This window comes from Anas acuta, chromosome 6 (genome assembly GCF_963932015.1).
Source record: "Anas acuta chromosome 6, bAnaAcu1.1, whole genome shotgun sequence".
Taxonomy (NCBI): Eukaryota; Metazoa; Chordata; class Aves; order Anseriformes; family Anatidae; genus Anas; species Anas acuta.
Window position 1 is genome coordinate 27,198,608 of NC_088984.1, and position 24,853 is coordinate 27,223,460.

Genomic DNA, 24,853 nt, shown 5'->3' on the forward strand with positions numbered 1-24,853 from the left:
TAGAAACCAGAATTATAATTTGGTAGGTAAATTGTTGGGAATAGAGTAACATAATTTTAAAGAACAAATTACTTTATGTGAAGTTATTGTTAGGAGTAACAGGCTATGTGAAATGGATGGGCAAATTTGTTGGTCTGATTTGGTTTAATTCTTAAATCTTTATTGTGAGTTAAGTAACTCTCATATTTTATGCACTGTTAGGTGATGAAATAAGAGAAGCTCAACCATTAATCAAAACTAGCAACCCACTGAGCAAGGGAAGAAACTCAATTTACAGCAGCGATGGCTTTATGATTTAATGCTTTAAATATGTGCTCTATCAAAATGTTATTGCTGTCTAGTGAAGCAGAGGATGGGGATAAAACTGTCACAGGAAATACAATATTTTAGTGTCCAAAAGTAGTGAAATCTTTGAAGGGCTGCTACTTAGTAACAGTGACATCTGTGATTGTCAGCTTTATTCAGGAGATAATGTAAGTAACATGATGTGGTATGTAAAATGTGCTCTTCGTAGTTAGAAATCACCTGTGGAGGTGTGTAAGACAGTAGAAAAGTAGTTAGCATTACAAATTCCTAAAACCCACATGCATTCTTACGTGACAGATGAGTAAAAGTACTCTTTGTGCAGATTTTGTGTCAAGGAAAGGACGTAAGAACTTGAGCTAAGAACGGAGGTTTGCTCTCACAAGCAATGTGATCTGCCCCAGGGGAGCTGTGTGTCCTTATCTGTGTGCAGCAGCAGGGGTAGCTGAGATTGTCTGGAGGGCAAGCAAACTGCAATAATTCTTTAAAACAAGGATGGCGAGAGAGGGAAGCGAGTTTTGTCTTCTCTGGGCTCTAATTGGAGAGAGAGGGGTTGATCTGACAGGGCTGGTAGTACCCTGAAACTGGGGGGGAGGCTGCTTTTGATATGCAGTTCTTGGGGAGGTGGAGGGCACCATTTCTGTGCCACTCCCACAGACTGCATTTCTGGTGGGAATCTTCCCTTCTCACCTCAGTGTCATGAAGTGTGAGGTTCTGATGGAAAATGTTTGACTTCTACTGAGTTGGTAGCCATTAAAACAAAGTTTTGGAGTTTTTTCTTGCCTTTTAGCATCATCGTGTTCTGTCACTTCTGTCATTCCTGTTTCAGCATGCTTTAATTTCTACTATTTCTGTTCACCCCACGGCATGCTACTCTTCCCCTTTGTTTTTCAGCTAGCTACCTGTGAAGACTGAGTGTTCTGTCATATGTCTTCTGATGCAGCTCATAAACAAGACTTATTCTTATTTTCAAGCTAGATATCTTAGTTTGGGATTTTTAAGTGCTACGAAGATGAAGTATTAGGAATTATGGTTGGATGTGAGTTGAAGTGGTTGCAGGTGGATTAATCTCTTTGGCTTTTCTTTTGCTGTGTTTCCCATTGCATTTTGCCTCTTCTCACATCCTTGTTTGCCTCTTGCCTTATGTTTCCTTGATCAATTGTATTGCTGTTCCTTTTTGCTGTTTCATGATCAAAACGGGCAGTTTGGGAGGAGCAAACCATGTGATAATTTTTCCATTGCTTGGAGAAAAGCATTGTCCAGGGAGAACAGTAAAGCAAGGAGAGTTGAAATTCTTTGGCTGCATAGAAGGGGGAAGCTACGGGCAGGCAGTCTATAAAATGCATCTTTCTTTCTTCCCAGTGTCATGCAAGACAGATCAGCTGTGCTGTTTCTGTTAATGCCACATTATTTTGGTTTAAGAAGCCTGGTTACAGTTGGTCCCGATCACGTTATAGTGTGTTGTACCAGGAACTGCATGGGGTGTTCTGGGGTTCACTAGTACCATGACTCTACCTGGTTGTGTGACGATGTGGGTTTGGTGTGCTGTGGGTGCTGATCCACCTAATGTTGTCTAGCAGAAAGCATCCTGTGCCTAGCAGAACCACTGTGGAACTGGAGCCAATGAAGTCTATTTTCCTTTCACTGCTGTTCCTCTCTTCACATGTGTCTGATTAGGTTCAGGAAGGCACGCTTTCCTTGTGTGACTGTGTCAATATGCTGTCCCTTGATACATCCGACAGTGCCACCTGTTACAGACCCTTCTTGTGCAGGATGAAAGTTGGTTGTATTTGCAGGTGTTTTTCTTGTAGTGCTTTTTGCCTGAGACCTGACTTCTAATATCTAAGAAGGATGGATGTAAAGACAAAGCACAAGAAGAAAGCTGTATCAAGAAGTGTCCTTTCAAAGTGAATCAAGACCTCAGGGAAATCAGTGTTTTAACTGTATTTCTCTTTGGGGTGAAAGAGGATGGGTGCTATTTAACTCTTACTGTCTCTTCCCTGAAAAAAAAAAAACCACTGTCCTCTGTAATGTTTATCAGTGACCTGGATGAGACAATGGAGTACACCCAAATTGCAAGTGACACCCTACTGAGCAACAGTCAATATGCTGGAGGCTGCTTATTCAGAGGGACCTCAGTAGGCTGGAGGACAACAGGAACCTCACGGAATTGAGGAAGGAGAAATGCAGTCATGTTGGGAGTTACCACATTCAGTAGCCTGGTAACGGGGAAGCTGCTGCAGCTGTAGGTTCGTATAAGGCTTCCCAAAAGGCACACGTGCACAATGCATACACAGCTGGCCATACAGATCAGTGCAGGCAGAAAACACGACATACAGGCATAAACAGCATCAGAAGCCTCATCCTGTTCTCCTCCGTGGCTGATCAGGATGAAAGCCCATTAGCAGAGAAGATGCATACATACAGCATGGGTCCCTCCAGCACCTGGTGGTAGACACACAGTCTGCCCAGTTGCTGACGTTGCTGACGCCTGGACACATGAACCCCCAGGCCTGCAGACCTGAGCTCCAGTTGCTGGTGCTTGGACCTGCACAGACAGGACAGGCTGCAGTGATCAGGCACCATGCCTGGCCAGAGAAAGCATGTTGACCAGCAGTCTGTTTACAAGTTAATGCCACTTTCATCCCTTTTTCTCTCTCTTTTCCTGTGCTTGTTCCTCCCCAGTCTACCTTGTTCTCTCCCTTTCCCAGCCTTCAGTCTTTCCCCTAAATATCACTTAAGTCTTGTGTACAGTCCCCAGATGCTCTTCTGCACCATTCAGTAGCGAGTCCCCTGGCCCTGTAGGCATTAATCCCCCTCAGGGGCCTGGAGACAGGTGAAGAGAAGCTGAGGGAGCTGTGCTTGTTCAGCCTGAAGGAAAGAGGGCCAAACCTTGCAGGCACACTTCACAGGAGTTTGTCAGTACCTACAGGGAAGTCACTGGGGTGATGCAGTCAGGCTCTTTCCAGTGGTGTGTGGCTGGAATATAAGACAGCAAGGGATGTAAGTTGAAATGAGAGGTTCCAACTGGGCACAAGGAAATACTTTTTCTCATGAGGACAGGTGGGCATTAGAACAAGTTGCCCTGAGAGACTGTGCAGCCTTCCAGCCCTTGGAGGTTTTGGAGGCTCAGCTGGGTAAAGCCTCAGAGCTGACACTGCTGTGAGCAAGAGGGTGGGCTGGAGACCTCCTGAGGTCTGTTCTAACCTGACTTACTCTGTTTCTCTAAAAGTTGCTGCTAATTTGTAAATAAATTCTGAATGATTTTCTCTGTTTATGTCTAAACTTAAAAATAATGTAATAATCTGTATTTTAATTCTGCATTTTGCAGTCCTCTTCCATCTGTTGATGACACTTTGGTCATTTGGTAGTCTAGTAAAATAATTCAGTTCCTGAATAACTCCTTTCTCAAATCCCAAAAGTTGTTTAAAATTTGCTATTATTAGTGAATTCCTTGGTTTGTGTCAGTCTTTTTTTTTTTTTCTTGTAATAGAATGCTAGCACTAGAAACTAGAATTTGTGTCCATATTGCCTTTTAAAAGTGTTTTTAAAAGTGATTTTAAAAGTGTTACAACATTGTGGACAAGTTTTAAATAAGTTAAGCTATTTGTTGCAATATTATAAGTAGTAGTTGAAATGTGCTGGTGTGGCATACTATCGTATGCTGGATTTTTTTCAGAGAATCAAGTATGTACCACTGGTACTTGAGGTATAAGTGGTAAGTATAAATTCTGTTCTAGGACTTCTAAACTAGGGCTTCTTACATTGTAACTACGTGATTAAATACATGCATCTGTTAATTGAATGCCAGGAATGAGCACAGTAAAGTAGAAATAGAAATACTGTTTTGCTTTTCAACCCTGCTCAAGAGGATATGCTTTTGTAGTTGACTGTGTCCTTTTTTGAGAGGGGGAAATTCCTGGCTGAAAAATCATCCTATTCTGTAGTACACGTTGGTTACCCTATTTGTACAGTAGAGATTCAAAATTACAGTGGTCTGCTTCCTGGACCAGTGTCAGAACAACATGGTTGGACTAAGATCAGTGATGTGAGCCAAGTACTTGGAAAATATCCAGGCCTAGATACTGGTGTTGCGTACCAATGGGAACCTGGAACGAGAAGTCTCGGGCATACACGCACTTTGACAGTGACGTTCACTTGCTGACGCATGAGGGCTGTGGCTGTGCTGTGGGCTAGGTGCAGTAGCACAAAACATTCACATAGCTGAGACTTCCAGCACCAAGAGTTTGTGCATACTTTGTCTACTATTTAATCAGAGCTCTGTTGGCTCAGTGCATAAAAACCTCTTAAGATTTTTTTTTTTTTTTCATGAGAAGTTGATGGTGCTTAGTAGATGACTTTGCAGTCGTGACACCCTTAAAAAAGTATTGGCATACTGCCTTGAAACAGTAATGTGCGAGTTTGTGAGCTTGCTTGCTTTTATGGTTAGCGTGGCATAAATAGCACAGGTGGAGACCAGAATGTAAATTGCTGAGAGTTTGCTCCTTCTGGGATGTACAGGATCATAGCATTAGCAAGATGGTTCTATTGATATGCTCACAGAAATTGGACTGTTTGTGACTTCCTCAAGCAGCTTCTTTTGCTGTCAAAGATTTAAAAAAAAAAAAAAAAATCATTATGATGTTTACGGATTGATCAGTCCAAACTTTTTAGTGATCACTTCCATCTTAATCTAAGGGAGTAATATATCCTCATCTGATGCCATCACTGCAGCAAAGGATTAAAGAAACCATTTTGTTTTTCTGTAACTATTAGCTATGCAGAGTTTTACTTGAAAGTCCAAAAGAAAAGAATAGTGTTAGACGTGTGTTTTGATACTTAGCAGCACTCGAAGTTACTTATTAAGCTCTTGTATAGGACCACAAAGATTGTTTACTGACATCTTGGATACATAAAGTATAGAGTGAAAGTAAGGTCTGTAGTGTCCTTTATTTTATTTATTTATTTTTTAACTTAAGATCTTTATAAAGTTCTAGTTTTCTGCTATCTACTGAGCATAGGCTCCGCATCAAACTATCCTAACATGCTGGTCTGTATACTGACTTCTGAAGGTATATATACATTTCTGAGGTCTACCTTTCCAGATTTTGTTTTGATGGGAACTGTAAGCTGCTTCAGAGTTGCATGGCAGTATAAAGAAGCCTGCATTTTTTTCCCAGTAAAAAGGAAGATGACAATTTTTTATTTGTCTTGGCAAAAGAGAGATTTTGCTTTAGAGAACCTGTTCTATGCGTTTCTAATCTTGATTCTATCACCATGCTTGAACATTTTAAGGCTGGGTGGGAATCTGCAGTAATCGTCATCTTCTATTGATGGTCTTCCTTTTTTTGTCCTTTCTCTTTCAGATTTAGCATTGGAATCTAATCCATCTGATCATCCTAGAGCAAGCACAATTTTCCTTAGCAAGTCTCAAACAGATGGTAAGCTAAGTTCTTTCCAATTAAAGTGGGGAAGAAAACTGGAAAAAAATAATTGCCTATTTTAGTTATACACCTCAAGAATACCTGAATTAATTTAATTCTTTCAAAGCACAGGCTTAGTAACTTACACTTTTACACAGAAATGTGTTCATAGGCTATTTACTTAACACTTAAAAAATACTTGTTATTTCAAATAGCAGGAGATTTCAGAAGCTGGATTCCAGTAATCTGAGGGAGCAAGGCTTTATCACTTCACTAATGTAACTCAACCTTCAAGAAGTAGTTTTGTGTTTTTTTATGACCCAAGGACTTCTTAAAAAGTTTAAAAAGAATGAATAGTAAGGAATAGTAAACCTAAACCATCAGTCTTCATTGGTTACTTTTGAATATGTTGTTTTAAAATGTTTGAATAGTTTCCATAGCATAATTACTCTTGATTACTGTTTTTAATAACATGGATGTATTGGGATTTCCAGTTCCCTTGCAGATCCTTTATTTAAATCAGAAAGCCAATTTTGAACAATTACTATAGCTATTTATAACTACTGTACTGTAGCTATGTTAAAAAGCAGAGGCATTTTCATATTGCATAAATAAAAAATAATTTTTACAGTATTAAAATTTGAAGTTGCAACTGAAGAGGAGTTTAAGATACTAGTTTAAGAATGCTTCTGTACTGTTTTATAGCTGGTTCTTGTTTGAAGCATTTTCCTCAGCTAGTGTTATGCTTGGGTTGATGGAAAGCTACAGTGTGTCTTCCACTTTGGCATAGCTTTGCCACAGAAAAGTAGTATTATTTTGACAGGTCTGTCACTTGCAGTCCTGCTGATACTGTTATTGCAAGTAGTAAAATTGTCAGTTATATCAACTTCACAATGTTCAGATAATCTCTAAGCAGTGGAAAAAAGCAACAGTAGGATTCACCAGAAAAGATGATACCAAGGAAATGTAGGTCTCTTTTCTAGAGGCCTTCAAACAGACAGAAGGATCTGACCTGCCAAATTCAGGCTCCTTATAGGCAAGCTCTGTTTAAGTTGCAGCTACAAGTTGATGTAGTTCTTGAACGTTGTAGTGTAGTTTCACTGAGTAGTCTTTAACTTTCAAACTATATGAATGTCCTTGTTGAGAGTAGTATTGCTTTTAAACAGATTCAATATTCCTCAATTATAATGTACTGAAATGTGTATGCTTGTATTCATGCAGAAAAATGGTCTACTAGGTGAGTTAATAGCTATTAAACTACTCTCTGAAGTTCATATTAGTTGGATGAATTGATTTTTACCAACAAATCAAGCATAAGGATTTATTTTGTAATTTCACTGGATCTTCTTTAGTTAAACTTCCGTAGGATCAGTAGAATTAATATCCTTAATTTCTCTCTCACTGAGATGTTATCATAATCATGAGATTTTTTAATTTATTTTTTAAAAAACAAAGACTAAATTTTGACATTCTCTTCAATTTGTTATTTTTTGAAATGTATAAGAGAATGTGTCCTTCTTACAAGTGGTAATACCTTAAGGTCAAAAGGTTGGAGCAGGAGGTACAGTTACCTGTCCAGGCTGGCCACATTTGTATAGGTTGTTTCACTTTTAAAACTACCTGTGCAACTCTCAGCTGTCATCTAACAATAGTGTTTTGTTTCACTGCTATTGTTACAGCTGGGAGCCAGTCCTTGATATTTTCTTTAAAAGTCTGACAGTCTGAGGTGATTAAATAAAATGGTTGCAGTTATCTGATAAATACCTACTTGTAGTTTGTGCCAGCATTGTCTTTGTAGTGAAATAACTTTTTTACCTTCTGCTGTCTAATGGGAAGAGAGAGAACATGTACATAAGGCACTTCAGTTCCTTCTTAGGTGTCTGGCAAATTGGCTATGTGGTGGTTTTACTTCTCTTTGCTAAGTGGTTGCTGTTTGATATTAGACATTATCTATTCAAACTGTCTTAAAATCACCCAGCTTTTTATAGTGACTAACATCTGTTCAATGCTGAGACGTTTTCCTGGCAGTGTGATGGGCAGTAGTTGTTCCGCAACATACATGTGGAAAGCTGGAAGTAGTACGTAGTTTGCTAGGTTGATAAAACTTCACATTTTTGCTCAAAATTTACTTCTCTAGAGACCTAACAGTCAAATTAGAAACTTCTAATGCTCACGTACTTCAGAAGACTAGGTTAATAGGATGACTTGATTGAATGTAAATCAGGATTCTATTTTAGAAAAGTTCACATTCTTTCTCCATTTTTCTAGTGAGAGAGAAGAGGAAGAGTAACCACATCAACCATGTAAGTAAAATTCTTAGAGAAACAACTGTGGTAGTTGTATGTGTATGGTCCTGCATACATTCTAAGTCATTCTTAGCAAGACAAAAATTCATTATCTTTGCCCATCTTTAAAAATAAAAAATAAATAAGCAGGCATAGTATTACAGAGCATAGAGTAGCTAATGACAAAAGAATAATAATGGCTTTCTCTTTTATCAGTCTTAAACATTTCAAAACAGTAAGGAATAAAATACAAGTCAAACTGCCTATGTTGGTATTTAAAACAAATAAAACTGGATTAATTTCTCAGCTGAGATGACAAGTCTTAAACAACTTATTGTTTAAGCATCACTGTAAGGCTTATTGTGATGAACATTCAGCATAAAAAAGAATGAAGAACAAACAGTGTCATCAGCATGAACAAATAATAAGCTGTTAGCTTTAAAGTTTGAAAATATGCTCTAAGCTGCTTCTGCACATGGATATTTTTCTTTAATGTGACTTATCTTCCATCTTTTTTATTAATAAGTGGATAAAAAAATGACTAGTAATGGAACATACTAAAACAAAGTTTAAAAGTCCTGCCTAGCAGAAGTGTCTACTGATAAGTTACTAGTAAGATAATATTTCAAATGTATTGTATTTAATACAATTATGGGGTTATGCAGCCCTCCCTCCTTATAATACCAGCTTTAGTCTGCCAGCACCAAGGTGAACTGTGATTGGATTGTTTTTGGTGGTAGTTCTAGACATGGCTTTTAAAGATATGGCTGCAGAGACTAATACATCTTGAATTGCTAGATTAAAACTCTTCTCTTGATTATGATGATATATCTGAGTTCAAGGAATTCTCTAAAAATGCTCAGGGAAGCCTGAGTTAGTGTTACAATAAGATAGGAAAATTTCTTAAAGTATAAAATCTACAGCATTAAGACAGGTGACAAAATAGAACAGTTGTTTATTTCCAGATTTCAGATGCTAACCAAGACATGACTGAAGAGAGTAAATGTTAGGGAGAGGTTTACTTTTTTCTAATATATAAAAGAACTCAAAACACAAAACTGTCTATACAGGAAGAGAGATTGGATAACCAGAAATGTAAAGGAGTAAGATGTGGTGTAAAGGAAGGGAGAAAATGATGATGGATATAAAAAGAAAAAAAATCTAAGAAAATCTTGTAAGGGAAAGGCCGAGACCAGATCTGGCAAGAGTGGAGTGAAAGAACTGAGAAAATCAAAGGACTTGGCTGCTTTAGCTGCAGCTAATTCTGCTGAAAATTACTCATCTAAAAATATGTATATTACAAGGGATGGCTTATAAGCCAATTTTGCACAAAGGCTTATTCTGAGCAACTTGATGGCTATGAGGTAGCTTATACACTAGGAGCAATCGTCTACAAAGACCTCTCAGTAGCTACTTTAGCTGTAAAGCCGGTATTCACTGTGGTTAAACCAAAGCTTACAGAATCAGTCTTTTTGAATTTATTTCCTGTTGTTTTCTTTTCCTCCTCCCAAAGGTTTCTCCAGGGCAGCTTACGAAAAAATACAGCTCATGCTCAACAATATTTATAGATGACAGCACTGTCAGTCAACCTAATCTTAGAAGCACAATAAAGTGGTAAGAGCCATTAGTTATCAATAACGGGCTTAGTAACACACTGCTAAGTTTATTTGGGACTTTTGTGCTGGTGTCTGTTCCAAAAGTAGTCTCACACTTCAGTGATGGGAGCATTATTCAAGTTGGTCAAGGAAAAGGTGTAGAGGTCTAGTTAATTAAATGACTGCTGAAGTGGACTTTCTTTTCCCTTTTTTCCCTTTCCCTTTCTTTTTTTCCTTTTGTTACAGAGCTAATGTATCATATTTCAGAGTAGTTGTCATACACTTGAGAAACTGAACCAGTGTTGAAATGTGTAAGCGTTTTGATTTTAAAACTGTGTATTGGGGTGAGTTCAGAGTCTTCAAATTGAAAGCCAAATCAATAAACTGTAGATCTGGGAAAACTTGAAGTGTATTTTGTATGGAGTTTCAGGAAAAGTTTCTACAACTGTTTGCTACTTCCTGGTGGTATTAGTCTGCCCTCTAGTTGTGGATAACAGCATATTGCTGGCTTTGATTTTAGTTCTAGCGCCCATTTCTTCCTGGTATGTTTCTTATGTTAGATGGGTGAGTTTGACAGTTATTTAGTTGTCTTGGTTCTCCAGTAGGAATGGTGGTTTTAGCTGTTGTTCTGGATACCACAGAGACTGTTCTTCTCATCTGGAATACTCTACATGAGAAGTGCTTGAAGGGAAAGGAAGGTACAACAGCTTCAGGCCCAGAAAGCTTTACTGTCTTAACAGTTTAGTCGAGTTTGGAAATATCTAAGATGATTTTTTGCTTTCAAATTTGGTTTCAGACAAAGGTATCTAGCGTGTTATTTATCTTTTTTTTCTTTTTTTAAAGAAGAACAAATGTAAAAGCTAGTGCTGATGCAGTGTACAGTTGGCAATAGATCAGTGCTTGTCCATGATGATTTCCTGTGATGGCAATATTCCTGTTGTCACTGTGAATATCTGAAATTTGTCTGCAGTAAATGAGAGTCAACACTGATGAGTAGATGCGTGTCAACAATGGCATTCTTTATTTTGCAATTAAAAACAAAACAAAACATCTTAAATTAGACAGCCAGAGATACAGAGTTGAAACATAGGCAGAGTATATGCAACAACAAATAGAACATGTCACATTTTAGTTATGAATAGTCCACGTTTTCAATAAATGTCACCTAATCAGGAAATGAAGGTACGTGTTTAAAATCCAGCATAATTTTATTTCTTTCAAGGCACAAATATCTCTACATAAAATGTAAAAGTAGTTTGGCTAGCAAGTCTGATTTGGCTAGTTTTTCTTCAGGCAGGTAAGGATCAGAAATGGGGTAACGGGTATTCAGGAATGTGGGAGGATGCTAATAGATTATGTGTTCTGAACATTTTGCCCGGAACAACTTTTGCATCAGAATAATCTGCACAGGATATGCTACAATATGCTTTGTTAAAACTGTATTTTTCTCCTTTTTTTTTTTTTTGTAGTGTAACATTAGCAATATTCTACCACATAAAGAACAGGTGAGTGTGCTCTTTTTTTTTTTTTTTTTTTGAGCCAGGGATATGGTCTTGGTTATTTCAGTAACAGCCAGTTATAAGAGTTGAAAAAAATCTGGTAACTTCATGATATATCTGCTTCCTCTTTGTACCCCTTTTTGAGTTGATATGCAAAGGTCCATAATACACCTATCCAATGACACATGCTTCAGAGCATAAAAAGTCAAAACAGAAGGAGTGAGGAAAATACACTTAACTTACCACGCGTCAGCCTTTGGACTTGGGTTAGCTGTACCTCTGAATACAGAGGTACAGATTAGTTTTGATATGTGAAGGAACACACTGTCCCATGTACAAATAACCATTGCCATTATAGCTAATTACAGCATGTGCTTCAAAATTGCAGCTGTCTTTTTTGAAATAATGATATTAATGACATGGTTTCACATTTTAAAGGAGAAGTGTACTAAGCATAATGTGAACTATGGCTTCTGTATTTAGAAATTCAATTTGACTTGCTGGTGAGAATGTGGATAACTTCACTGTTTAGCTTGTTAAATATTCAGTTGTAAGATCTTACCATTAAATGCTTTGCAAAAATGCAATGTAACTTCATGCATTGTTCTAGGAAAAGATGAACTATAAAATATGTTCCTTTATTCTTTAATGAATAGTACTTTTTAGTGGAGCATAGCATTACCAATTAAGTCTTGTTGTTAAAACATAGATTTTTACTTTGTAGAGATTCAGACAGATCATTGGATATTTTTGATGAAAAATCTCATCCTCTCACAGTAAGTGTAGCTTTTTTTGATCCTCTGAATGTGTATTAATATACATTTTTTTTTGAAAAATCTTGTTCCATAGAACTTATAAAAAAAAAAAAAAGTCTTAGCACCAGGTCAAAAGCAAATTGATGTTAAGTTATATCTTTATACATAAAATACAGTGCAGATGGTGTCTGCTGGATTTCTGATATCAGCAAGATCACGAACAGAAACTGGTCTTTCTGAATATTACAATGTATGTTTGGTTTTCTCTGCATTATCTGAATCTGTCTACGTGAATCAGCATGTGCTTGCTTTATATACTTCTCATACCAGAGCTGTCTTGTCTGACTCCTTCCTTTTTCCTCTTTTAATGCTACTTTAGTTAAGTCTTAACAATTTATTTGGGAAGACATAGTAGGTATGTTCCTAACCTTTTAAGGTTGTAAACAGGAGTATTTAATGCGTGAAGCATCACACAGAGTAGGAGACAGCAATCCTTATTTTAAAAGGCAAAAATTTTAAGCCAGTATGTTTAATGCTGCTTGCACTAACATCTAGGAGCATTCAGTATGTGATTCCAACGTAAACGGTTCTGGTATACCTTTTTAGGCAATCTTTAAGATGCAAAACCTCATAGTACAGGCTAGCTCAAGATTGGAGGAGTGTGTGCTCTTCATGTCCAGTTTGAGCACTACTAGACTTCGCTGTCCTGTAGAACTTCTTACTCTATTTTCTCTCACCTGAAATAAATTTAGCAAAGCTGTAGTGTCTTTAAAAATTCACAATTCACTCTGTGACTTATTAGAGTGAATGCAGCTTAATTTAGCTCACCTATTTGGCTTGTTAACAATCAGTTTAAAAAAAAATGTTTAAAGTTTTGGTAGAGGTTCATCCATAAACAGGACCTATTGTGCTGGGAATTGTATACTTTAATAAACATAACTCTTGACTCAATCAAAATAATGAATTTCAGAGAAAAGCTATATAGATTTCTTGTATGAAATGTGGCACTTCAAGAAAAATACCTGGTCCAAAACTGTTTTAAGTGCCTCAATCAGTTGATTCATATTGAGAATTATTTATGTAAGATGAACTCCATCCACTTCATCAGACAATTTGTTTTCTTTTTTTAGCAATCTGACATGTTTTGATCAGCTCGTATAGCTCTCCTCCTAATTAGTGAGTAGGAATAGCGGAAAATCATCGTATCCTTTAGGGAACACTTAAAGGTTTCTTCTATCCTAGTGCAGTACACAGACAGATATGTAGTGTTAAGGCTCTATGTCATACTTTTGAGGGGAAAGGTATAAATTACTTCTTAGTGCCTTTAGCAATAGGGTTTGGGGCCTAGTATCTATGGTTCCTTTAAAGATTAATTGGAAGAAATTTTTGCACAATTTGTCCTCTATAAAGATTCAGTTACAAGGAAGTCCAAATCCAGGTAACTATCCAGGCTCTCTTGTCCTTCATTACAAAAGTAACAAACTGCAAGTTACCAGCATCACAGGGCTCAATCACTAATACTGGTCCTAGACTTTTCCTCCTCAGTTCCAGTCAGCAAAAACATGCTTCCATGTGGTTTTGTACTGCACATACTGACAGGTTCTGGAGGGCTCCATTTGCCATTCTGCATGATGCTTTTGTGTTTCAGTCAATTCTAGTGTCTTCTTCATTTGTCTCTTTTTATCACAAGTTTTTAGGTACAAGATCACTAATTGAATGTTGTGCTTCCACCTCAGAAATCTTTATTTTTGGGAACCTGGTGTTGCTCAGGAACAGCTTTGTTCTTTGGGTCTACATGCTTCTAGTATTTCCTTGTTTATTTAGCATGTTGCATCCTTCATTTTTGAGGACCTTAACATCCCCACCAGAAAAGTAATGTGGAAGAGCACAGATGCAAGTTACTGAACTGTGAGTGTAGCTGGGCATAGATACTTTTGTATCAGTAAATTAAAGGCTATACTTGCAAGTCCATTGGAGAAAACTAGTGTTCTTGTGAGATCCTTTTTTTTTTTTTTTATAATGCAGACCCTTTGAATTGGCTTATTATTTTTCCTACATCCAGCCAAACTTATCTTTTTACTACTTAAGCACTGACTTATGAGATCTTGTCTACTTGTTGCCTGTTTCTCCTTGCTGGTGAAGGGAGAGAGAGCAGACAATTTATTGCACCGCTTTGGATCCTCTCAGAGGCAAAAGGGGAAAGTATATGTGCCAAGCACTTGTGGTTCTCTTCTGTCCATGATAACTTGTCTGTGGTCAACAGTATGTTTTTGTGAATAGTAAGCCCCAATGGTACTGCCAGGATCTGTTGCTGCATGCTGGTTCGTTTTTCAGAGTAATGCTCAGTTTTAGGGATAGCATGTCTTCCCATCTCTTTGCTCCCTTACAAAAGCCCTCTATGCTGACTGTTGGTTCTGTAGACGAATTATAAAAGCAAAAAGTTTTAATACATCTGAGCTTGAGCTCAGCCTCAGTCACACAGGAAATTATGCAAGGGGGATTCTGCCCATGGTATTTATAATGTTGGTTAGTGGTGTATTAGAAGGTTGTATAGACATTCTGGCACTAACTTACCTCTTCTTTTACTTGACACTGTTATCTGGCTATTTTAAACTACAAAGCCACATGAAAATACTTGCTTCTTTGCTTATAACTACCTGTATAACATAAAGCAGCTGTGCTGTTCTCACCTGGTTCTGTATTGCACTATACCTGTAACCTGGAATACAGGTACCAGTCTTGCAGAATAAATGTGCAAAGTTGGAGTTCTTCATTACTTGTTTTAGGATTGTTTTCACAAACTTAATTATTTATAAGCTTTTCTTCTCTTCTGTATTTAGAAATAAATTTAGCATTTAGTATTTAGAAATTTAAAATAAAAAAATAGAAATTAGAATTAATTAGAATTTTAAATTAGAAATAATTCAAATTAAGAAATTAAATTTATATTTAATCTAATTTTATTAAATTAGAAATTTAAATTTATTTCTAAATACTAAATTTCTAAATTTAAACTTAGTATCGTGTCACAGTTAAATCTAGCTGTTCATTAGCTTTGTCTTTCTGAAATTTCTCAAGAACAAGTCTGATGAAGACAATGTAAGCTACCATCCAGTTCTGCCTGTGATGAAATTATTGAAATGTGTTCCTATGCTTTTCCTCAGCTGAAAGGGGGATTTTGTGAACTTAATCTTGCTTTTTGAAAAGTCAGTTTTTCCCTTGTGTGTATACACCTGTGATTTTCTTAACTTGGATAAAATTTCAGGGTTTTCTTTTTAACTTTTTTTTAGTCTGTAAAAAGTTCCATGTGCAATAGTAAGCTCCTTTAATAATGACACTAGTTCATGTTCTTTCCCGTTAGTCTTACAGATCAAAAAAGTGTTGACAACGCAGACCTTATCAGCTAAATCTATTCCTTTTTTGTTTTGTTTGCTTTGATTGTAATACTCATTATTGCAAGTCTATTTATTTCTTTCAGTACATGATCTTGTTCTAGCTCTTTGTGACATGAGCATGGCTGTATGAGCTTCTACTTGGTGAGAAGAAATAACTGTGTGCGGCTGTTCTTTACAGTTAATAAAACAAACTTTCAGTAATTCAAAGGACTTTATTTCAGCGGGAAGAAGTTCCAGATGACTACTACAAGCATGACCCTGATCACAAGCACATCTACCGGTTTGTTCGGACACTTTTCAGTGCTGCACAACTGACAGCTGAATGTGCAATAGTGACATTGGTAAGAGATGCCTGATTACTGAAATTTAAGCATTTAGAATACTTTTGTCCTATCAGTGAGTGAACTGGGCCAAACCACAATTTAAATAGTTACAGTACCTCATGAAACCATGTTAATTATGAAGACAGTATACAAATGAGTTAATTGGGAAAGATTTCTAAGTAGTCACAGAAGTGGTTAACTTTAAAGGAACTACCTTTCCTGTCTATAAATATGTAATGCTTTATTACTTGTCCAATCAAACATTTGTTTATTTCATAATACGTAACTCGGTGAAGAAGCTTGAAAAGGGCAGATAAAATGGTATAAGATAAACAGCAGGGTATACCAAGATGAGATGCGAAGACATCTTTTATTTCAGAGGTATGGAGGCAAGAGCAGGAGATTTGACTTCATATTAAGAACAGTGCATAAATAACACACCCTAAGGGGTTAAGGATCAATACTGCAGGAATTCCATGAGCTAAACTTTCTCATTATGTCCTTAGTCATTGCCACCTCTCTATCTGCCCCCTTTCTTTTCTTTTTTTTTGACCTTTTCCCCAGGTGATGTGGATGTACTTGGAACTTAAGAATACTTGTAAAAGGATGTAAGTTCACTACAGGTGTTTGCTTTCCAAAACAGAGATGGGATTAAGAAAAATGATGATACTGATCACTTTCTTTATGCGCACACATTTAAGTTTGTCTGCACGTATGTATGTGTGAATCTACGTGCACATATGCACACACATGCAGGTATATACCTGTAAGTACGTAAAGGGGAAGGAAAAGACACAACCTATATAATCACTGCATTAGAAAATCTCTTAAACTCTGCACTTCGTTGCACACTAGACTTCAGTCTTCATTGTGGTTTCTGACTGCTAAACAATTTGAAAGGAGAACAGAAAAGAACTGTCACCAAAAGACAGTGTGGCAACTAAGTAGACTCAGCTTGAAGGACTCTTTATTAAGTAAGTAAGCTAATTAAAAGGGCTATATAGTTAGAGCTATTGAAACTCAGAGTAGTTTGAGGTTTTTGCTTTTCCAAAGATACACAGACGATTTGACAGAATAAGATGATAACCCCAGGCAATCTAGCCAGCTGAAATATTTAACAAAAAATAGTTGTTTTTAAAGTGGACTTTACCACTAGATGGCTCTGTTATTATAGGAACACTTTTAGTCCACTTGAAGGTAACAAGCAAAGGATGGGAAGAAAGCATAAGGAGACCCTGGTAATAGGTACTGACCCTGCCACTGGACCTATTCAACAGCTTCCTGTACCCACCAGGTTTAGGGAATGCAATGTCAAAAACGATCTATATTCAAATTATTTATATATATAATATTATATATAATGTAATATTCAAATTTGAAAATGCTAGTTATTTAGTACACAGACCATTACAGGAGTGTTAAATAGTAGAAAACTTTTAAGGAAGGCATTGCTTCAATATCTTTGGGCTAATTTGAGATTGCATGGGAACATATCTTAACATATCTTTGAACTTAGATATCTCACTGATGTAGATAAAAGTGGAGGATGAAGCAGAAATAGTACTATAATGCCTTATTGTGGAGAGATACCAATTAATGCATCTTTGTCCAATGACTATAGATCACAGTGCTAGTTTTAGTACTTCCTGTTAAGCTGCGAGTGCTGAACCTTAACCATAATAAAAGGCTAGCGTGGTGTTGAGTGATTTATTATCCCGGATAGGCCCTATTAGGCCTTGTCAGTGACTGACTGAAAGAACTCTAGCAGTGTTTCACTGTAACAGCAGTACTTGCTGCTCAGAACTGATTCTTCAGTATCTTTATTTTATACCTTGGTGGTCCAGTTCACTTTTTTCAATAAAGAAACAAACCTCTAACTCTTGAAAGCTGGGATTCTAAAGTGTAAGTAGTTACCCACCGATATTTATTTTTATACACCTAGTTGTAATGGGATAAAATATATTTGCATATTTGATCAGCCAAACATGCTAGTCACAACTCAGCTCTAGATCTTAATTACACATGTAAAACTTTTTTTTTTTATAGGTTTATTTGGAAAGGCTTTTAACCTATGCAGAGATTGACATCTGCCCTAGTAACTGGAAGAGGATAGTCTTAGGAGCTATTCTGCTGGCTTCCAAAGTCTGGGATGATCAGGCTGTTTGGAATGTGGATTATTGCCAAATATTGAAGGACATTACTGTTGAGGACATGTAAGTTGCAAGGTTTGACTAATCTGTTCTTCCAGAATGGTAATTTTTGTGATCATGCCTTACTGAAAAAAATGTCTCTGGTGCTATGATGTCTGGTGTCAGGCCTCATTCCCTTTTTTAACCTAGGAAACTTGGGTTAACCTTACTTTGAGACAAATCTAGTTTAGTATTTCTGACTACTGGGATGAGTAACTTCAAAATTAGTTTTCTTTTAACCTTTTTCCTCCAGTGGTGAGCCATGGGACTGGCTGCCTTGCATTGGTGTAACTTCAAAGTGCCCTACATTTATTCTTACCAATAGTCTTTCTGGGAAAAAAAAAAACTGTTAGAACTAAACTTGTTCCTTGCCTATTGTGTTTTAGAATTTGAAAAATTGCAAGGTAAGTTGTCACTTGTGACTTAGGCTTTGGCTAGATGTAGGAGCAAACATTTAAGTATTTCAAGGTGGCAGACAGGTGTCATTTCTGTTGGTATCTATTGCTCCGTGTGTTGCATCTAGCTGCTGCTACAGGTCTTCCTCTTTGGGTGAATTCATAAACTTGCCTACATTGCTGAGAACAAATTTCTCAGTCTTACCACTCCTTGTTTACGTAAAGCTGTTTCTTGTATACAATCTTGTCTCCAATCCTGGATCATTTTTTCAAAAATTTTGAATCCATTCTCTTTTCCTGCTGCACTCAGCTTTAAACCCTGCAGTTTCAGAGGATGTTCATCCTTGTGGCTGTGGGCCCACGCTACAGGCTGGAGGTGTGTTTATGTGGAGCAGATTTGACCCATAAGATTTCTGTTAAATTCCTTCTTGCGAAGCTCTTTGTGAAAGCTTAGAGATGTCAACACTTCTAGTTCTTCTAGCCAATCTCCTGCATTTTCTTTATCATGGTGGTAGAAATCCTAGAAAGCTAGCTTCGTATCACGCTTTCTGGCTTTAATAAACTTTGTGAAATGCTCTGTCCTTTTCTGAGTTCCGTCATGCTGTTGTGCTGTGACTGTGTCCAGGCTTATGTAGTAAAAGCCAGTTCTAGTACAAGAGAACACTGAGGTGGTAGCAGTTAATACACAGCACTAGTAGGCTACTTAAGTTAAATACTCTGTTCTTGCCCAAAGCTTTCTTTCCTGGATTCAGCGTAGAGCTAATGTTTAAAATACAGTAAGTAAATATCTATCTAGGATAAATTCCTTTAGTAGGAGGAATATGCAGATTTGTTCCTTTTAGGTTGCTTTTTTTGGGGGGGGAGAGGGGTAGGAAATATCTAAAAATAGAAGAGTTTGTTTCAATGAAACAGTTTTTGTGTTTCAAATTATTTTGTTTTGCAAATATCAACAGCAAACATAGTATCTTGTTTTATGCATACCCCTTGCCTGAGAGTTCTTTGTCTCCAAAAGCAGGGCTGTGCCAGCCTGCTTTCTGGAAAGCATAATTAGTGATTTTATACAGTGTACATCTTCACTCAACCTGGCTCAGAGTGCTCGTCTATCTGAGGAACATACTTGAAGCACTGCTGCAAATAACTCTGAGATGGCTGAAGTGGGGTCAGCGATGCTAGGAGTGCTGGAGTATACATCTTGCTCTTTTTGATGTCCCTTCTTCTAGCCCTATTTAGGACAAATCAAATTGATAGCACTGAAAATATCTGTAACAAGCAGGATGTTTATTCTCTATTGCCAGTGCTGGGTCTCCTGAAATTGTCAGTACTTACATTTTCAAAGCAGTGATGGTGCTGGGGGGAAAAAAAAAAAAAATTAGGTGTTTTTTTCCTCCCCAGTTTGAGGATGGGAATTTTGTAATCTCTTCTCATTCCAAATGATTTGGACCTTTGAATTTAGATGTGGGCAGAAACTGCACAACCCCTTTCTGATAGTGGCTGGGGTGTCCAGCTAGGCCCTGTGCTGATACAGCTGGGCAGAGCTCACTGTTCCTGGATTGGGCAACATCACCACAATCAGGACCTTGGCAAAGTGCTTAGACTAGTCAGCAAAACTGAGTTTTAAGCTTATAACACTATATTCTTTAAACTAGCTACCTGATGGTGAACAGTAGTTATTCTGAGTAGAAGCATTTCTGAGAGAAAAGTTGGCAAAAGATGTCAGGCACAGTTGCATTCTAACATTGGAGATGGTTGATGACGCTGTCAGGGGTGTGTGTGTGGTGGTGGGAAAATTGCACCAAACCCCAGCAGCTCCTGAACTACAGGTCACTTGTAGACTCTACGAGGTGGGTCATTCCTGTTGCAGTAAAGGTCTGTCTACAGGGACTGCTAGCAAGTTTTGTTTGTGAATTTTCCTCTGCTTGAAATACCTAGAATGATCTTACTAACCTAATGCATACTCTTGTTTAGCCACTGCAAGTCAAGCCTGGGATTTATACCAGTCTGAAACTGGCAAAAGGATTTTTATCAGTTTCAGGTCAATCAGCTTGCATGCATGTGCATCTGTGTATGTAAACACCTGTACATACACACAAGCCAAGGGACCACAGGCAGCCCCCTCTTCTAAAGGCAGGGTAGGTGCAGCCCATCCTTACCAAACACACCCTTGCTGCTTACAGACATGCATTCTGCAGCCTTGCCTCACAACTCTCTGCTAGCAGCAAGCTGTGTGGCTGTCAGAGAAACCACTTGTGTATTAAAGTTTGCTCTCGTGAGAGCAAATCTGGAGCCCTGTGTTCAACTCTGAGGTCCTCAGCACAAGAAGGACATGGACATATTGGAACAAGCCCAGAGGAGGGCTACGAGGATAATCAGAGGGCTGGAGTCCCTCTCCTATGGAGACAGGCTGAGTTCAGCCCCAACAAAAAAGCCCTCAAGGAGACCTTACAGCAGCGGCCTTCTAATACCTAAAGGGGGCCTACAGGAAAGGTAGAAAAAGATGCTTTGTCAGGGAGTGGAGTGATGGGGCATGGGGGAATGATTTTAAACTAAAAGAGGAGAGATTTAGACTAGACATTACAAATAAATTCTTCAGTCACAGGGTGGTGAGGCACTGGCACAGGTTGCCCAGAAAAGCTGTGGATGCCCCCACCCCTGGAGGTGTTCAAGGGCAGGCTGGATGGGGCTTTGGGCAACTTGGTCTGCTGGGAGGTGTTCCTGCCCATGGCAGTGGGACTGGAATCAGATGATCTTTAAGGTACCTTTCAACCAAAACCATTCATGATTCTGTGATTTGCTAAAGAATGTGTGCTACTGGCCTCATGAGTCACAGATGAATTAGTTTGCCTTAGCTTCCTTCCACTCAAGATAGATAAAATGCTCATCTTCTTTTTTTCCTACTACAAGCCCTTTCTCCTTTGTCCAAAGCAAAGTTTGTGTGTGTTTGTTTTTAACTGAAAATGTCTTTTTGGTTGTGGTGTTCTTCGTGTGTTTTGTTGTTTTTTTATTTGTTTGTTTGTTTGTTTCGGGGGGGCCTGTTTTGGTTTTGCTTGTTTACTTCTAAAGGGGGAAAAAATCAAAGGGAATTAAACTGATATTTGGAAGTCATCCTTTGTCAAAACTTGCTTGCTTTGATGAGAGTGAATCCATAATCACTGAAAAATTAACTGTGCAGCTGCTAATCTTGCTGTGATTGCTTGTTAAGGGGACACATGCTGTTCATTCTTTCAGCTACATATATTTGTAAATAAGGCACAGAAAACACATGGGCATTATGCTTTTCCAGGTTTTAAACCACTATTAATAGTCTTGTTAATCCAATGAAGAATTGTATTTTTATACAATTAAAATGTATTAGTGTAGTGAGTACAAAAGGGGCAGTGAAGAGCATTTATTCACAGGGTAAATCAAGCTCTGATCAGCTGATCATCAAAACATTATCTGATTTACATTTCTATAGGCTTATGACCATATGAACAGGAAATTAATTTTGGCACTAGGTTCAATGGTGCTCAAGTCCACTGTGCTAGAAACAAGCACAAAGCTGCTATTGATATTGAGACCCACCATCCAATACAGGACACAACCTGGATGATTCCTTCATTTATTTCTTCCCTGACAGGTAAAACATCAATTTTAAAAGCTCCCAAAAAGCAAGAACAGCCTTGGCACTGAATTTGTGCAACGTTATCTCCTGGTGTATTTACACTTGACTTACACAGTTGCTACATCCTATAGATAAAGGTCTGTTGCCAGTAGGAACAGTCGCCGTGACTTAGTGTTGAACTGAATTGCTTGGTTTGGGTACCACCCGGTTCTCCCAGGTTGATTTGTTTATTTAAAATAAGTTTTTCCTCTGTAGAACATCTCTGATATACTTGACCATGGTACAGTAGCTGAAACAGCCTTCTTTTTCTGTCACAGCTCTTTCCCCACTTTCCTCCAAATATTTTGCCCAGTGAAAATAGACGAGTGAGTAAAAACTGGACAGTGCCCTTTGACACAGTACTTTGTTATCCTGCCTAATGCTATTGAGGAGAAAATTCCTTCTCCCACCTAATGCTGCTTATTTATTTATTTATTGGAGATGAATCCATGTTGCTTCAAGAGGCTTTTTTCTGTGAGATAATAGCAGCAGCTCTTCATAGATCCATTTGTTGCCGTGGTGATCTGCCTACTCCTTTTGTTAGTTCGCCTCTACTTCAATAAACCCCCTTCCTGTTATCAGCCTGGTGAAAATGTCTGCAAGTTCTTCAGAGCTAATAAACAGCATACATCATTCCTTTCATCTGATCACTATAGTGTGGGGCCGTACAAGAGAGTGAGAATGGCGCATGAATTGTACAGCTGCACTAATGGAACTCCGAAGAATGAGCCTCCTGGTCAGCCGAGCGAGTGCACGACAGGGCACTACCTTTCTCTCTTAGCTGAAGGTGCCAGGACTCAAAAGCTGCACCTTGTTTTGAGCACCAGTGAATGAACTGTCTCTTGAAACTAATAATGCAGGCCTCTCGATGACTATTTCAAAGTTACTGGTTTTAAAAACTAGCTTGAGGTCTCTTCAGAATTTTCTGCCAGCTGAAACAATCTTTTTTTCCTTTGTTTTCTGCCTCCTAGGAATGAGATGGAAAGACACTTCTTGGAGCTACTGCAGTTTAATATCAATGTTCCTGCCAGTGTTTATGCCAAATACTACTTCGATCTCCGCTCCCTAGCAGATGACAATAACCTGAGCTTTCTGCTGGAGCCTCTTAGTAAAGAGAGAGCACAGAAACTGGAGGTAATGGTCTGAGGTTGGCTGAGCAGGGGACTGTGTGTGTGCGCGTGTGTAGTAAGCATCTGTTGCTAATCATATTAAGTGGCGGTTAGAAAAACTAAAAAGCTTTTAGATTAGTGTATTACTATTACAGGCTAATTTAACCCCTTTATAACTACAGTTAGCGCTTTTAAAATCATACCTAGGCTAAACTAGTATCCTGAGGAAGGGAAGGGAAAAGAGATCATGGAAGTCTAGCAGATCACTAAATAAAATGGATTTTTGGAACTGTAGTTCAGCTAGGCTACTGAAGAGTGAAAGGATTAGTGTCATATGTAATGGATTGTCTGTTCTTCCCTGGTCACAGTCAGTATTCCAAGCACCTAGAGACAGTCACACTTGGACCTTTCTAAATACTACCAGCTGAAGGTTTCCCACTGCATCCCACTGCACAGCTGCTTTTAAATTTAGAGGGAGTGCTCTTACTGCTCTCATGGTTTAATAAACCATTTGTTAGGGGGGCAGCTGCAGAAATAGTATGTTTCTTTTCGCAATCTTTAGAACCTCACATTTCCAAAGAAATGTTGCTTTAAGACAAACTTTTGGAATAGCTGCTTCTTAGGAGTACTTCAGCATGTCCAGAGGAGTATAAATATAGATTACTGACCCTTTTTGCTAAATGGAGAAGGCTGCCCTGCTGCAAGTCCCCACAGCATTCCTTCATACGAAGGCTTGTTTTGAAGACCTTTTCCAGTGTCAGACTTTATTCCTTGTTGGTGAATATATATACGATACTTTGAAAATATCTAAACTACCTGGGTTCCCAGGCAAAATTTCTTGTTGGATCAGTGCAACCTTTCATCTGTCCAGGTTTAATTGATGACTGTGCATGTTGTTTTGTTGACCTTTCAACAAAGGCATTAATGCAGGCCCTGTGTACACTGATACCATAACCCCTTTCAAAAAGGGGTGTGCTATGGTATTCTTGTCTATTGTCCACCCCCAATAATTCTGCCAAGTGCCTTTTTTTTTTTATTTCATCCCAAAGTGGTTGAACTTTGGGAATAAGTGTGATCCCTCCTGGTCCTTTGGAATGATAGGTATGATATGTCTACAAATTCCTTTATTTAAAGTTAAGCAATGCAGCTCTTCTGCTTTGTCTCACCCTTGTTACTTGCACTTTAAGCTAACACTGTCACTAATTGTAAATGTGGTTGTAGGGCAGTTCATATTCCACAGGAAATTGTTTACTGAACTGCTCAGTGCCTATGGCATAAGTGGATGATTTACAGATTGTGAGCCTGTTTTGTTTCTTCTTTGCTAGCATTTGGGAGCTTGGTATTTTAAAACCAGAGTAATTTTCAGCATGGTGTGTGATTTGCCATAACACACCTACTAACACACAGAGGGCATTTTGATTTCTAATTCTGAAACATGATAAATATTTAAACCATTTGCTAAACTTCTTTTTAATTCTACCTTTCTGTTAGAAGCACATGAGAAGCTGATAGGAGCCCTTATGAAGCAGTGAATTAGTATTCCAGGGACTGAAAACTGATTTACAACATGTGGGTGACTGGGGCTAAATATGTCAACACAGGTTGCCTTATGATTGATGTGCTAGCATTAGAACAGGATGGAGAGTCTGTCTGGTCTTGCACTGGGAGCTCATACAGCCAGTGTCTCAAAGAATGCCACTCTTGAGCCAAATGCATGCCTCCAGAAGGTCGGCAGAAATAAATGTAAATAATTATTTTAAAATACACTTAAGAGTTTATTCATGCTCAGAGTGCTTTTCACCTTTTGAACTTCCAGAACACTTGGCTGTGCTGAATGGGTTCTGCCTTAAAGGGAAGGTGTAGGCTTGTAGCTTATTGCAGGACTCTGAAAGTTCATCTGGTGCTAGATGGTAAATAATTAATGGAAGTAAATGTTCAGAAC

At 38.1% G+C, this 24,853-nt stretch overlaps 1 protein-coding gene across 4 annotated transcripts in view; it reads left to right on the forward strand.

The window, feature by feature from the left end:
- Positions 1-24,853, forward strand: part of CCNYL1 (cyclin Y like 1) — a 42,917-nt gene that overhangs the window by 15,404 nt on the left and 2,660 nt on the right. For all 4 annotated transcript variants that reach the window (XM_068685995.1, XM_068685996.1, XM_068685994.1 and 1 more), the window contains 8 exons: positions 5,670-5,744; positions 7,995-8,029; positions 9,525-9,625; positions 11,076-11,111; positions 11,830-11,881; positions 15,477-15,596; positions 17,625-17,791; positions 22,774-22,936. In XM_068685995.1, the coding sequence (XP_068542096.1) occupies positions 5,670-5,744; positions 7,995-8,029; positions 9,525-9,625; positions 11,076-11,111; positions 11,830-11,881; positions 15,477-15,596; positions 17,625-17,791; positions 22,774-22,936 (749 nt within the window). The remainder of the gene's footprint in view (positions 1-5,669; positions 5,745-7,994; positions 8,030-9,524; positions 9,626-11,075; positions 11,112-11,829; positions 11,882-15,476; positions 15,597-17,624; positions 17,792-22,773; positions 22,937-24,853) is intronic.